The sequence below is a fragment of the Palaemon carinicauda genome, chromosome 5, assembly GCF_036898095.1.
Source record: "Palaemon carinicauda isolate YSFRI2023 chromosome 5, ASM3689809v2, whole genome shotgun sequence".
NCBI lineage: Eukaryota > Metazoa > Arthropoda > Malacostraca > Decapoda > Palaemonidae > Palaemon > Palaemon carinicauda.
The window spans coordinates 121,261,173-121,277,995 of NC_090729.1; the positions used below are offsets into that span (position 1 = coordinate 121,261,173).

General features: G+C 34.5%; 1 protein-coding gene across 1 annotated transcript in view; it reads right to left on the minus strand.

Moving 5' to 3' along the window:
* Nucleotides 1-1,922: 1,922 nt before the first annotated feature.
* Nucleotides 1,923-16,823, minus strand: part of LOC137641454 (low density lipoprotein receptor adapter protein 1-B-like) — a 174,198-nt gene continuing 159,297 nt past the window's right edge. Inside the window, exons 3-8 of the mRNA XM_068374018.1 lie at nt 9,791-9,902; nt 8,795-8,920; nt 8,426-8,543; nt 7,503-7,612; nt 4,850-4,893; nt 1,923-4,333 (exon numbers count right to left, since the gene is read on the minus strand). Coding sequence (XP_068230119.1) covers nt 3,814-4,333; nt 4,850-4,893; nt 7,503-7,612; nt 8,426-8,543; nt 8,795-8,920; nt 9,791-9,902 — 1,030 coding nt within the window. The 3' untranslated portion in view covers nt 1,923-3,813. The remainder of the gene's footprint in view (nt 4,334-4,849; nt 4,894-7,502; nt 7,613-8,425; nt 8,544-8,794; nt 8,921-9,790; nt 9,903-16,823) is intronic.

Here is a 16,823-nt window from a genome sequence, read left to right on the forward strand (position 1 = left end):
TATGCATGCGAACATTAAAATGTGCACTATCTGAAGAGCACATACATACAGGAATACTAGCAAGTTCGACTTTTCTTCATTGAAGGATATATGTCGATAGAAGTTAGTGCTCGCTTACACAGAACTTTCCTTGAGGAGGGGGTGTGTGCAAATATTAGAGCATGCATGATTCAGAGAATGCAAGATTATGCAATAATAGATTTATGCTAATGAGGGATAAGGCTCTCTGGGAGTGTAGCAAATGTGCATGCATAAAGAAGCAGTATGACTAAGTGCGCAATCATATAAAAGCCCAAGAAATAGATTATATTCCTTAACTAAAGATTAAGCAGTGCACTAATGCGAGTGCTTAAATATGAAATATGAGCTTGCTGCTGTGCAAACAGTACAATATTCTTCCCCCTTAAGGCCGTACATAAAAAGTAGCGTGCGAATCCCCAGAAGCACCTGCGCAGATACAGATGAATATCTTCCGTTCAAGAGTTTGCTCTAAATGGAAACTGCAGTCTAGCATGAACAGGTCTCATGGGGTAATGAGGGGGGTTAGTACTAGCAATCAGAAAATTACACCAACAGGGAAGCAAGCATGTGAATGCTGTAAGTCAGATGAATGCATGCTAATTGGAGATGGCCTACCGAGTGAAGTGTCCATGCACGAGCAAGGTGAATGCTCGACAGCAACATACATGCGCACCATTGAAGAGTTCATGCGATCGCAAACAGGAGATCATTCTTCTGAAAAATGAGCAACATATGAAGAGTGCAAGTACAGGCGGTTGCTCATAACTGAGCACATTGTCTCTAGTTTTCGTCGTAATTCACTCTGGAAAGAATATACTGTATTTGTTTACTGAGGATGCAATACAACGTCCCATCAGGTGGAGGGAGTACATCCCTGGAAAAGCAAACTATTATTTTGGCATTCTTCCGAGGATTTTTTTTTTTCTTTTGGTCTCAAGACTAGCAAAACATGGCGAAGCCATCACTAATGTCATCGTCTTAGGAAATGGACTGTGAGGCAAGGGATGCCATAGGCACTTCTTTCCCTTACCCAAGCCGTCAAATCCAAAGGTGAGGATCGGTGATCATTTGCACCTCCAGGAGGCTGGGAAGGACATAGGAGGGCGGAAAAAGATGGCCTTGGCTTGTGTTGGTTATTTCTTCAACAGAAATTCCCACCAGACCTAAGAATAACCATAACTTCCTAAGGGCAGTCACCTGAAATTATTCCTTAGGATTCACCGTGTAAATTAGGAATGCATGCTTCTCAAGGGGAAGCAGGTAAATCCAACTCTCTGGGCTTCTCCTAGGATTAAATTGATAGTGTAGTTCTTCCCCTCAGAGGAGTACTAGAGAACAAAGGGGTATAGCAGATTTAAGATTTTGAAAGAAAACTATTAGGCAAAGAATCTTGCTTGACCTTCTAACACTGGGAATACAACCCGACATTCCTCACTTAGGGGCTACTACCTGTGCAAGAAGGGTGCAAGGAATAGTGATCCATGGTCAACTTGCTCATGAAAGTTCCAGACTACCACCCTGAAACTCTTGGGGAAGACTGCATGCATACATGTGGTTTCTCCATGTAAAGTTCTCACAGAAATCAGCAAGTCTGAAAATAGAATAAAAATAAAATGGCCAAGTTCAAGAAATCAAGCACACATCTGTACAACATGGCGACTTAAGTCGACGAATTTACACTGACCCAACAAGGGACAGGCTTTCCTGCTAGACGCCAGCAATAGTTACCAACATTTCTATAAAATATTGACCAAAACAGTTCCAGCTTCGCTAAATTCGTGCTCCTGTTAAAGAACGAGGGATTGTATCAGAAAAAATTTCTGGTTTTTAAATTCCTCTTACTGTATCCAATACAATATCCATTTGTGTTAAAACTCCTTTGGGTTGTTGAAATAAATTGAAATGTATAAACAAATTTATTCTGTATGTGAATTAAATACAATACTTTCACTTCATGGTTCTTCCCAACAAAAAAATAGATAACAAAATGAGCCCATCACCATAACACTAGACACCTGACCTACAACACTCAGAATTTTAAGCAATTATTTCTAGTAACTGACAGTCTGGTCTTGACACACTCCTAACAGGAGCTTTTAATCATTCAAGTCCTTAATCAAGCAGAAATGCCATTTCCACCAATGGGAAACATTTTTAATGGCATTAGACCAGACTAAAAATTCTGACATACCCAGGTGCTATTTAATTTTGACAAATAACAAAAATACACTTACTATATAAAGTGAAACAGATAGCAATCATTTATGCCGTTGTACTAGAAATGGTAAAACAATGTCAACTTTTTTTTTTGTTTTTTTTTAGTAGTTTCTTATAAGTAAAGATTTACACAGTGCTGCAACACTGCCAATTATTGCACAATTACAGTATATCAAAGACACTGAATGAAAATAAATGTATGACAAATGACTATTTACATTATGTACAAAATGATCAGTTAATTTTTATTCCCAAGTAATGTACTGAGTTTTATTTATCAATACACACCTAACATTTCTGACGAACACCTGAAAAACCAATCCTACTACAACAGATTTTAAATACATCGCATCAAATTTGTAACTTTTGAATATTAAATAGTAAATATAAGAAGGCTTACACAGGAAATAAATTCTTTTATCACAGTAGTGGTGGAGAAGAGTTATTTGCAAATGATATGTATTAAAAAAATTTCTTCTAATAGGCTAAATTATAAAATGAAAATGCTTTAAATAACTAACAGGAAGTTTCTGATATACAATACACTGTATTTAAGATTGTCAAGAAATTAACTTATTTAAATCTAAAAGAGGATCAACTAAGATTTTTATGACAGAACTATATAACATACAATTTAAACCATGTGAGATAGGTTTTACACCTACAGAACCTACATTAGGTTGTAAGCAATTGACCTGATAGTGTAAAACATTTAGCAAGCACTATAACTTGGGGTGTAATGCCTGCAGCCTAAGTTAAAAGTATTTGTACCAGAACAGTTATATGAGAGATTCAAAAATACTAATATGAAAACTTTTCATGCTGATCTTTTGGATCACTATCCCTTAAGTTAGTCTTAAAAAATTCACAAAAATGAGACTAGTTTCACATTGCAAATTCTATGATTGTTTCCTGCACAAAATGGCACGAAACCATTTAAAAGGGTTAGTAGGATAAAATTTTGTTACAGCATATGGTCAACTGGATCCTACGAGACAATTCCATCTTATAAAAACTACTCTCTCACCACCACCCCCCCCAACAAGATCGAGGATCTCTGCTGATACCTCAATAGTGTTTGCATATAAAGATTCTCAATGTAATTAATTTGCATATTAAACACACTGCCTATCATAAAATTACTAAAAAGTTTGATAAAAAAAATTACAAAACTTGCAGTGCCTACTTCATTAAATTTTCAACTCGAAGTCTCCTCGTGGGTTTGGTTTTACAGTACTTTTACTTTTCTGCCACTCCTTTTAACTGCATATACTTTGCGCCATGCAATAAAATGCAGTAAATAATCTACTTGATACAAGCAGATATAAATATGTTGTACTAAGGGCTTCATCTCTTACATATATTACTGTATTATCAAGCTTTTTATATTTAAATACCACTAATTTAGATTTATTAATACATTAGGTAGAATATCAACAGCTCAACAAATTCAGTATTTGTATATTCAAAATGCTATACTAAACCTGTAGCACTGAATAATGTAGAGGCCACTAAAATAATTTGTCTTTTACTCCAAAAATGTATGCCAAACATAACCTCTCCTAAAATTGGTGCTCAAGAGCATATTAACTTATTTTTGGAGTCGAACAAACTCCCACCCCATATGGGCTGCCAAGTACCACAGCCATTAACAGGAATGGTTGCGTTTATGTTAGAAATTGGATTAGATGGAACAGAGTTCAAAGGTACAGACTTGCCTGTATTACTCTGACTAATAAATGGATTCATTATTGGTTTGCTTTCAGAAAAGCCATAAGCAGTTGCCCGAGTTGAAATGCCATTGAATCCCTCGTCTATATTAGACGGAGACTGGCAGGAGTGCAGGAAGGCCATGTTTGGTGATCTCGCCAAGTCTTTTTGAAAATCCGGGGGAGAGTAACAATCTTGCCAAGGACTGGTTGGAGGGCTGGCAGTGGGAGACGTAGAAGATGGCGAGCTAACTGATGGCCAAGAGGTATTCTCTGTCTGAGAAACTGGAAGGGGAGCCGGGAATGCTACAGGATCTTGGGCGACCCATTCCGATCGAGATGTCCCAGGTAAACGTTGTGGTTCCTCTGCGCCCCTTAAAGCCAGTCTATAAGAAAAAAGAAATTCTTGAATATTCCTTGGTATCCAGAATCTTTTTTTTTTTTTTTTTTTTTTAAGATATTTGAGAAAACCCTTTGTTTTTTTATTTTTAAGAAAATTATATACAATAAAATTTATTCCCTTGTGGTTTTAATAAAGATCTTAAATTCATAATTACATTACAAATTTCAATGCATACAAAAAAACAAAATTTCTCACAAAATATCAGGTAAAATTTAGATACTGTATTGCAATCCTGGTCTTCAGTTTTTAAAAATGTAGCAATAGTTACGAAACAATTCTTCCTACGGATCAAAGGATCAACCTAATCATGTCAATAATAGGTTGCATATTCCATGTACTTTAAGCATTTGAAATTAAATTTAATAAAAAATTACTCTTCCTTTAAATTGAATGGCAATCAATATTCCCACATTTCTAACCCCCAATAAAATACTTGAAAGTAACATGTGATCACATCTTTGGCAATAATTTTTTTATATGCAACGTAACTTTAACATACCTTGAAAATTCATCACTAACATCATTGAAGTCATCAAAGGCATCCTGTTAGGAATTCACAAATTAATGGTTAGTGGAGTGATCTTTCTAAGATTACAGAAATATTAGGCTTTTGAAAACAAAAACACAGCTTAACTAAAAACAAACAGTCAAAACTGCCGAAAAAGTTAAGCTAACAACAGTTAAAATATATAACTAACCCCATTCAATTAACAGGTTTTGAGCTTTAATCCAAACAACTAAAAAGTACTACTTGATCAAAAAGAAAAGTACTGTACACCAAAATCAATGTTCTTTGCACATGAATTTAAACAAAATTTAAGGGACAATGTTAGTTAATTTGAATGTGTGAACTTGTAAATGTGAAAAGTTGCAAATACTGTACTTCATGATAATTCAATACAGTAGTTTACAATTTTGAGTACCATTCTATTACTTCATTTTCATGTAAAAGCTATTGAGTTCAGGTGTATAGTTGGCCAATAATAATTAAGCAATACTGAAGCTAAAACAGTAGTTTAGTTTTCGACATAAGTCATACTGTACATCCACCTTAGTTTTAATTACCTCCACTTTATTTAAAATAAGAAACCCTTAGATTCTTTAGCATTTAGAATTTTATTTATATATTCTTAAGAATAACTAATAAGTTTCTTATTGCACCAACTACATTACTCAGAATAGACCAGTTGTGGGTAGATAAGTTTGATTCTATCGCATGTGAATTCTGACCTAAGTTTGGTCACTTTGCACTGTCAACTGTTACAAGAAAACCACAGCCACTAATTTCAATTTATGTACAAAAGTGATTATTAGCACAAATTTTCACTTTCATGCCCTCAAGAACAAATATTTTCCTTCTTTCTTGCCTGCCCAATAAAGAGGGAAGAAATCTTGTGAGATACTCGACAGTAAATTGTCATTAGCTAAATTATCCTCCATTAAATTCGTTAGCAGTGTATTCCGAGACTACAGATTTTAATTTCTATTGAGGAAAGGACTAATCTCTCATATTAGATTAAAGGGTAACCATACCCATCAGCTGAGTAAATTACAGGTCTCATATGTTGAACTTTACTATCATACATACTAATACTGTAATGTATTGATGTTAGTCCTGACGACGATAACCCTTTCAATTCCAACTGCAAACCCCCTTGTTATTTTTTTTAAAGATTTACTTGACTGGGCATAACAATATCTTTAATTTCAAATGCTACTCAATTTCTTAGCTTAAAATATCTTACAATTGATCATTAATTTCAAAAGCCAGTTAATTTCTTAGCTTTTAGTTTATATACATTCTAAGTTTAACCTAAAAATCATGAACGAATGCAGTACTGTAATACTTCTCCATAGTAGGCTCTTCTTGGTAAACAATATGTACAGAAAGTATCCTACATAAGGCTTAAGATCCTATCCAAGAATGGGTTTAGTTGAAAATCTTGTCTTCTAAAGTCAAACGAGATCAATATCAGCCTATTCTACATATTTCCTATCTGCTGGCTTTTTTAACTAATAAGATGCTTACATAGCCTATGTATCATGAATTCTCATATATTTCTGCATAATAAAATTGATTCAATAGAAGTTGGAATATATTTATTGAATAGGTTCTTATCTTTTTAAAGCAAGGTTCTAATGTTTGAGATTCACGGTATTCCACAAAATAGATAAGTGCAACATACTAAATTTATGTAGCTTATCCAATCAAAACTGGTCTTAGATTACAGTAATAATTATCTGCTATAAGACTACACATGCTTTTCTCATGAATACAGTATACTTTTACCCTTTCTGTTAAAATCTAGTCTGAAGTAATGCATAAAGTTCTAAAATAGCTAAAACTTTCCAACAATTCCTCTTAAACTATTTCCAACAATTCTTCTTAAACTAATGAAATTAGGCATTAGTTCTTTACAGCAACATCTTACCAATGACTTTAGGACTTTCACCCTTTCACAATACTGTTGTGTGTATTGTAATTAAAACCGTTTATATTTTAATCTACCGAACTTTAAGTTAAATTTGCATTTATGCTAACATCTGCACTGAAATTTAGCTCAAGTTTGCTAATTACTTTAAAACGACCTACCTGAAATTATCTAGTTCCTTGAGCAAATAAATATACCAAAATTATGGTACTTATGAACATAAATATGCAGTCTTATTTAAGGAAAGGTAAAGCATCAAAAACAAATCTGATATTTCAAAACACCAAAAATAATTTCAAAACTTTTAAACAATTAGTGTTCAAAGCTGGGAAATTTAAAGTATTAAAAAAATTGAGATTAGGTAAAGATCAAACACTAAATGCCACATAACCAAAATACAATGGAAAATCCTAAAATTATGAAAATGTACTTGCCTTCTAAGCTATTAAATCCTTGCTATTCACATGTGAACATAAGCAAAAGTAATTAGAGACAGTACAATAAGAAATAATTGTATATAGTACTATATTATTGTTTTAAGTATACTAACCAATTCTAATTGGTTATACTGTAACCTACTAGCATATAGATTTTGTTCGATATACTAAGTTCAAAAATTCCACACTACTGTACTGTAAGGTGTTCAACGCATTCAATGCAAAACTCTTTCAACTCTATTACTGTTATTCACTACTGTACTACAAAACTTGCTTTACTTACCCAAGGCTTAGTGGTTTTAGTGGGAACTTCATTATTTTTATTTTTTTCAGTCATCTTTTCAGAAGAATCGTCAAGGTCTATCAAGAGCGCCTGGTTACTGGACTGGTAACCTGCAATTTAAATTCAATTAAACTGGTTTTAAGGACAAGGCACTTGCATGAATTGTGCATTATCCTCATGCATATATTTTAAGTTACTTTCACAAATTTATTTCTCTAATTTTTATTTCTAAATACATCAAAAATTATTTACATGAACATTACTTTCATACATTGGATATTATCATGCAACAATTGATAATTACTTTACTTATTTTTCCTGAAATGTCTTTCAGGTTGTCTTTCAGGTTAGGAGTTTATTTTGGTGGCTAAAAAGTATTTCAAATGCACAATGATATACAGCTGCAAAACCCAAAGATACAGTATTGAACTGAATCATACAAAAATTATCAAGATTAAATCTATTGATTTATATTCAAAAGACACTGAAGATTAAGAGCCTCTATAAGATAGAATTAATTTGGATCAACTTAAAATTTGAAACATGTATTCTTTGGCCAATACTATAAAGTAAAATCTATTACTGTAAATTTTTCTTGACCTGTAGCCCCTTCCCACACAAAATTTGATCTTTTCAATAATCTTTATATAAAGGAGATAGGCAACTATGAAATTTTAACTGTTGGCTAAATTAAACGTTAATTGCCAAAAGAATTCCCTAAACTCCAGTAAATCAATTCTCATGGGTAAAAAAATCCCTTCTTGTGTCCAGCCATAAAGCAGTACTGTGAATGACAATAATTTTAAGAGTAAATTAACCTTGCACAGTAAGTGAGACTTGGCCCTTTCTCTCTCATGTATCTTAAGCTTATGTTTAATGCACCTTAAACACAATTCAGCGACGAGAATTTAATTATAATTTACCCGAGGTGCTCATGTCAGAGGATCCATAGTCGGGACGAATAGGGATTGGAGAGGAGGCCTGACTGGATGACTGGGAGTTGTTATTTTTTGACTGATCACAGAGTGTTGTAGCATTAACCTGCAATGTACAAGACATTCTAAAACAGCTCTTGCTGACAAAGAATAACATGGTTATACTAATTTCAGCTTTAAATAGCCAATATACAGCATGCAGGTTACTAATTATTATTACTCTATATACACAAATTGGACAAATTTACTTCTAGAAGAAAAAAATAAGTCAACAAAATAAGTTAGACTAACTGAATCATGGTTTTATAATGCTAAATCTGACAATATATCTTAATAAAACTCAACAATGAATCATACCGTCACTTCGGCAGGCAATTCTTCATGTGCAAAGATTTCGCCATTTTCCTTATTCTCCATAGCCATCTTCCAATACTCATAAGCAAGATTGAAGGCCTGTGCTATAGACACAGTCACAGCTTGCGCCTGAAAAATGAAATTATCAAATATTAGTTTTCAATTAAAGTAGCAATTTTGGAAAGAATTGTATTAACTTACTTACAATTTGAATACTAAGTGTAATGGTCACAGCTAGAAGCAGGAGTATAGTCTGAGGTTGAAATAATTTATTTATATAACCGATACATTTTAATTTGTCCCAAGAGCTCAAATAATGTACAGTAGTAAGAATGACTGGATATCAACTTAATAGTTAGGAATATTGGGATGTTCTTCCTACAGGCCAAATATTAAAGTAAGTAAAAGTATGCTTCTTCAATAAAACTAGGGATCAAGTGCCCTGGCTATCATCAAACCATGCTAAATATTAGATGTCGCAGTACTGTACTACAGTAGTTCATCAAATCAAACCATCTCCTATTAGAATGGAGTTTATTTTTTAAGAAGATTTGGACTATTTTCAACAATTATGCCATTTGCCTTTGCATAAATACATATACTAAAGAGAAATACATAATTATGAAACTTGCTCGACTTAAATATTATTGAGACTTTTACTGAGACTTATTACCGGGTATATCACAAACAAAAAGAGTCTATACTAGTACGGGAAGCAATATGATTCAAGTACAAATAGTTTCAGGTTAAGTACCGGAGAGTTCAATCATACAGCACAGATTATTTCTGTAGCAGCTTCATAAATCACCCTACAGTATCAGTTGGAAATCAATGAACCTTCCCTATAGAAAGTAAGCATTAAGTGAAGATTAATTTAAGACACTGAAGTAACTATTAAAAGGGACCATCATTAAATTAACTTTACTTTAAAATTGGAAATGAACCAAATTTTGAAGACCAAGAAATTATCATTTACATTGTCACTTGCCACTATCTTACCATTTTTCTTTTGGGGCACAGGAACGCATGGCACTCGCACGTGTCATTATCGTTGGTAGCGATGAATGCGAAGACATGGTCATAATGGGCATCGGCTGAGCAGTAAGAGATCCTGCAATACAAATAAAAGTATTATGGCCTCAGAATGGGTGATACGAGCATCATTGTAGCCTCTAAATAATCCCATCTTATTCCTAATATGAGTCTTACAGTCAATACAGTGAGATGTAAATTTAAAGCATGTAAACATTCTAGGAGTTGTATTGATTATTAAAAAAATAAAGGTTTGATAATTAGCCAACATGTTCTTTTATACCCATATCACAACCACGCACAGACGTGGCAGTACGGAGAGAAGACTGATACAAGCACCTTGCACTTGAAAGTCTGCGAGAGGGATAAGAAAAGAACGCGGACCCAAAAAGGAGATACGCCCATATTCCTGTACTGTACTATACTCTGAATACTGTCTACGTACCGTATATACTCGTGTAATATTCGACTTCATGTAATGTTTGAGCCCCCTATTTTGCCTTCAAAATCATGAATTCATCATATACCTCACGTAATGTTCGAGTCTTGATTTTGGCAGTAGGATAGAGGTTGGGCCTCGATGGTCTTATCTCCAATATAACATAATTACCAACAAAGATAGTCCGGACACAGCGGACAGAGTATGGAGAGAACATGGAAGCCGCATACTGTATACCACACTGACTTTGCTCACCCACATTGATTGCTCATTTTGCTGGAGCATGCAATCACTTAAAATTTGGCTGCGGATGGGGGCAGACATACACACGATGCCACGGCCACAGTATGCTTACAATATGGTTCCCGTGCCGACTTCTGCGGATGCTCTACCTGCAGGCTTCAGTACGTAGGTATGACAAGGTTTTCGCCCTTGACATGTGAACCCTTTTATAAGATGCATCGTTAGTGAAATTCATCTGTATGCCCTATAATATTTACAAACTTTAAAAACATGATCAAAGCTTCGAAGCTTCTGTGTCAATTCAACAGGAGACGTGTTTTTAACATTCACAACTGCTAAAAACTAAAAAGGGTTGTGGTGGCCGATGTGGCAACGTCCCTGACCGGTGAACGCCAGAATGGGGTTCGAGTCCCAATCAAACTCTTTAGTTTCTTTGGTCACTGCAACCTCACCATCCTCGTGAGCTAAGGATGGGGGGGAAGCCTGTAGGACTATCTGCTGAGTCATCAACAGCCATTGCCTAGCCCTCCTTGGTCCTAGCTTGGGTGGAGAGGGGGGGCTTAGGTGCTGATCATTATATGGTCAGTCTTTAGGGCATTGTTCTGCTCGATAGAGCAATGTCACTGTCCCTTGCCTCTGCAATTCATGCGCAGCCTTTAAACGTTTAACTACCAATGTAAACCAGCTGTGTGGCCAAGGTAGCTTAATCAAAATATTCTCAACTACTAGGCCTACATGTTCTTGAAAACTATACTGAAACTATGTTATCTTTTCTAATGGTAATATATCAAATTCTTTACATTGTGAGTAGGCATCCGTAATAAAACGGTCCCTTGTCATTCGTAATCAACAGAGTTTGGTCTAAAGCACTGGCTTTTAATTTTGGTCTTATGCCCTGTCTCCTCCCTTTCAATATGCACCTTACAGATGCTGCACATAACAATTACTCAGTATTTACATGGAGCAGAAACTCGATCGATCGTTCCTTCAAGAAACTAATGATCGTTTCATTAATCGAGTGAACCCCTAGAACTATTATATCACCCAAAGTTGAACCTTATGAAGTTGCGAAATATAAACAGAGCAGCAAATCAATAATGGGTGGTGAAAGTGGAGATAGGATTACCCTTTTACTGTTCGAGCTACAATGGTTGACATGTTTAAAATTGTCCATTAAAGCTACAGTAATACTGTATAATGTTTAAACAAGTCCAATGAATCTTCAAACTTTCATTACTATATGTACTTCATAAGGCCAAAGATACAAAGTTTAGGTTACTAGTGCAAGGCTTAAATTCGTCTGGGACTGAAATATGAGGAGGGGGGGGGTGTGTGTGTGTGTGGATAATTCGCTTGATAACAGAAAAATAATCATTCTCAGCCATAAATGTGTCAACTTAAAAATTAAAAATACACTTCTCTAAAACGGAGTATATAAACTAATCTTCTGTCCAACTGCAACCTTAAGCGATTTGCATATTCAAAAGATAACGATTTAGAAAACCTACAATACAGAATAAGATCTATTTATAAACACCCATTACGTGCTCCACACTGGGGCATCATGGATCACAGGATTATAACCTGTGTCTTGTACGACAGACTATCGGAAAATAAATTGCATAACATAATTAACTGAGATAATCAGCGAGATGAATTGAAGATCAATTGTAGTGCCCATATAAAGTGCTGGAGCAGCAGCATTTACACAATTTGAATATAAAATGAAAATAGTAAAAATTAGAAATTAGAAATTGCAACAAAATGACAAATAAATGAAAATCATTCTATTTAAAATTGTTAACCCAAAGAAAGACTAAAAATGAGATATATGGAAAGGAATGGTTCACACACATAAATATGGCAATTCTAGTTATGAAAACGAAGTTAACATGTTTAAATTTCTGGTTAAAATACTTATTGGATGTACGGGACCTGTGCAAAGAAAGATAACATGGATATTTATTTTCTTGTCCTATATTAGGGAAATTAAGGAAACATTATTATCACATGCTAGGCTATAACCCTAGTTGGAAAAGCAGGATGCTATAGGCCCAGGGGCTCCAACGGGAAAAAATAGCCCATTGAAGAAAGGAAACGGAAATTCATAAACTACAAGAAGAATAAAAATTTCATTTAAAGAGCAGTAACATTAAATCAGATTCCTCACATATAAACTGTAAAAACACACACAAAAAAAGGACGAGAATAATAGAATATGGCCGAGTGTAGGCCTACCCCCAAAGGAAGAAAAATAAAAGACAATGGATAAAGGGGATATTAAGATCATAGGAACACACAAAACACGCCATAAAACTGAAAGCATTTAAAAATACCACAATAGCTTACCATCCCTGATAAGGTATTATCCCTTCTTATTCTTAAGTAGATAGGGATCAAAAGTAAAACTTGAGATTTTCACTAAGACTTTTGTTGTGGCAACTGAACAATAACATTGCAGTAGTTAACCCCTTTCATGGAGAAGAATTGTTTGGAAAAAGTTCAACTATCAGTATTATCTGCCAGCTAAGAAGGAGCTTTGCACCTATCTTCCTAATCAGGTAAGTTGAATCGGTAAACTTCAAAAATTCAAACTTGCAGCAAATGTCTTTATGTTTAACAGGCTGGCAAATTTTTTTTATAGTTTATTAATGAAATATCTATTTCAATTCTTTCAAAAAAATATTTTTTTTCCATTTTTCATAACTTCTCGTCGTTTATTTCCTTTCCTCTAGGCTTTTTTCCTTGTTGGAGCGCTTAGGCTTATAGAATCTTTCTTTTCCAAATTGGGTTTAGCTTAGCTAGTAATATTAAGATGACAGTGGGCTAACAAACGTGCTTTGCGGATAGGGGAGTTAAGAACCAAGAGTAACTTCATTAGGCATTTTTTTTTTTTATAATATAAGTGCTATTCCAAACGATACTGTAATTTCATATATACTTTGAATGAAATTTAAGATGAAGGAAAGATTGCATGAAAAAAGCGAACTTGCCAAAAACTGGTTAATTAGTGTATGTTATACCGACACACTCATTTATAGGTTATTTACTATTGTGATTTAAAATAAAAAAATCGTCAATATAGAGGAAGAGACTTTCGATACATGAAATTTTAAATTAATATACATTATAAAATTAATGCCATAAATGTACAATGCCAATCACAAATGGCTTAACAGATGGTTTCAAACTATTAGAACCTTATTCTGCGCTTGTTTTAACTGCGATTATCAAACAGTAAACGAGCAATACGCATTGTGAAATGTTAGATTCTTCCGAATGAACATCACAAAACGACCGTGAGCGTCCTGTAGAGAGTGGGGTTCCCCTGCTGTACAGGACCAGATAAGCAGTTCAAAGTAAGGTAAAGTAAGTAACCAGCTAAGAGTGTGTTATCGAATGTGTCATATACACAGCTGCATAGACTAAGTAGAAAGTTACAAGGTTCAATTTACACACGTACGGTCCAGATTTTTTTTTTTCATAAGAAACCACATATAAAACATTATTAATAGTTTCTCGTTAGGTTCCCCATTCCTCCCAATAATTTCAGAATATTTCGTGGGTAATCACTGATAAGTGATAACCATCGGTATAATATAATAAGGGATTTTATGGCACCACAAAAATCCTCTTACTCAAAAATTACTCATGATTAAGAGTCTGGTTTCAGTTCCTGTTTCATCAGAGATGATGTTCACTAGAACGTCAGCCGGGTAAACCCAACTCATCACAGCAGTGGCCTGGCCAGTAAAAAGCTTCAAAGTCACTGTCCTGGGCTAGGATCGATCTGCTGCCATGCGAATGCTAGGCAAACACTTTACCACTGTACTAGTCTGATATTATAAGGGAAACTTTATGAGTTTAGGTTCGGTATCCATTCTACACAGGTTAAACATTATTCCTTAATCTTCCCTTAGAGTTATAGAATACGCAAGTTCTGCACAGCCGTCTGAAAATTTTATTTGTTTTGGGTAACAACAATTAAAGTGAAACATACTGCAAAAACTAACTTAAATGGGGATTTACATACGGAAAGTTACATTTACAAAACTTCAACATATTTCCCTACAGTTTTTGTTCAGATTTTAAACACTTATTCTCTAAAAAATTGACTCCAGTTTCCAGTACAGGCCGTTGGAACGAGAGAGAGAGAGAGAGAGAGAGAGAGAGAGAGAGAGAGAGAGAGAGAGAGAGAGAGAGAGAGAGAGAGAGTTATGCGCAGTTCCGTCACCAAAACACATGCTAAATTGGGGACACTTGTCCTAGCATTTCACTTCCCTTAAACACGTTTTATACAGTATTCTAAATATAATCCACATTTCTGTACTAAACAGAAAGACATTGAGAGAAGAAAATTCTCAAAACGTTATGTGAAGATGATAAACCAAATTCACATTTAACTCCGGTTATGTACTGAAGTTAGAAATTTAAATTCTCAGACAACATTCTTGGGCACGTTTCTTTGTCTACCAAACGTGGTGTGGTCCTTGTGTTGCTGGCGCCACCAGGTAGAAGTAGGTTACTGCGCAAATACCAGATTTCTTACACAAACCTTAATATTTGTCCTAGCATTGTACTGTTAATGACATATGCCACTAGTTCCGACAATAATAATAAAAACAGGATGTTATTAGTAAATTTGTTCTGATAAATTTTCATGCAATTTAAACGCAGTTAAACTATTTTGAGAAAAAAAAAGCCAAAAGAAAGTTTTCTAGATTTACATTTTATCAAATTCGACGACAAAACCATCTATATCAAACTCTTAAAATTACCTTATAAAGGCCGTGAAAAAAGTAACTTCTATAAAACACATTGCGAGTTCCACACACTATAAACTTTCACATTCATTCTTATCTAAAAGATTAGATACAGTATTAACCCCCCCCCCCCCCCCCCCACAGGTTGTTGACTGCTGGTCTTTTGTTTACAAATGAGCCAGACACGTGGCTTCCCTTCACCTCAAGGTTGGTGGGTACACCCTACTACGTTTTACCTTTACTTGAAAGCAACAGGACGCTTGGTCATAAATAGCTAATCACTGTCAAGAGGACTGATAAAATTATTAAAAGTCTGCAAAACAACATCCTCTTCTTACAAAATTTTCATAATTAAACCTTGACTAAAGGTAATAATTAGAAAGTATTAAACTCGCACCTTACTTGGTTGTAATGGAAACAATATCAGCACATAAACCTGCAGTCTTCAAGCTTCTCTAATTTGTTTTGTTTCTCTGACAGATTGTCTACCTGATACCCCAAACGAATCCAGCAGTTAAACGCTATATATAAAAAAATAAACTACATTAAATCTTCTATCATTCTTTCGCAATTACTACAAAGATTCACTGAATAAAGCTATATCATTTGCCAATCTTTTGTTAATGTATTTCCCCAATTATCATAATTCCTACGTTTTCCCTATATAATTTCTTAAAAAATTCTTCTATTCATGCTGTAAATACTGCGAACTCATTCTAACTTTTCCAATTGCAATTTTCTTATTGTCTTTATGTAGTTTTAAGATTGCTGTACTACCAGTATAGATATCTTAAGTGTTCGAACAAGATTCATCTATTCCTTCTTTGAAATGTTTTCATTATTGCTGAAGTTTTGACAATCAATCTTCACAGCATTCTCTCTTCATACAATGTATATATAAGGAAGTAATACTAATATTCTATGTACGGGAGAGCTAGAAAAAAATAGTATGAAACAGTATATGCTCCCTGGCTGAAAGATTCGGAAACTGATAAAACCCCCATAGTTTAGGGAGAGGCAACGTGCCAAGTCCTTAACACCCACCCACTTAGGGGGACTAAAGCCAGTTCAGCAATCGGCATTCTTCTCGTTTTCAACCACATCTCAAAACAATGACTTGTAGAAGCTACATGAATGCTATGAGCTATTTAAGAGTAAATAAAAAGTGTCTTTCATTTAAGGATCTGAGTTTAACTGTAAAATCAAACTAACTTGATTGTTAATATTCACGAATAATAATAGGCTTAGAGAGTCCAAGGCCATAACTAACCCGCTGGCATACATAATCAACTACCCATACACTAAAAAAAAAATAAACATTTTATTTACCAGTATTGCAAGCTTATTATAACAAGAGGAAGCCAGTTTATATTTATTGAGTTCATCACTCGGAATCTATCAAGTACTTAACTATCGGGATTTCCTCACCCATTGCACCAATCCGTTAAATGGACCTCCCTGGCCCCAGCGACGGACTAAATGCTATAAAATTCATAATTCAAATCTATTTTTAACTTCACCCTCGCTGTTTTTTAAAAATTCTATATTTCGCCAT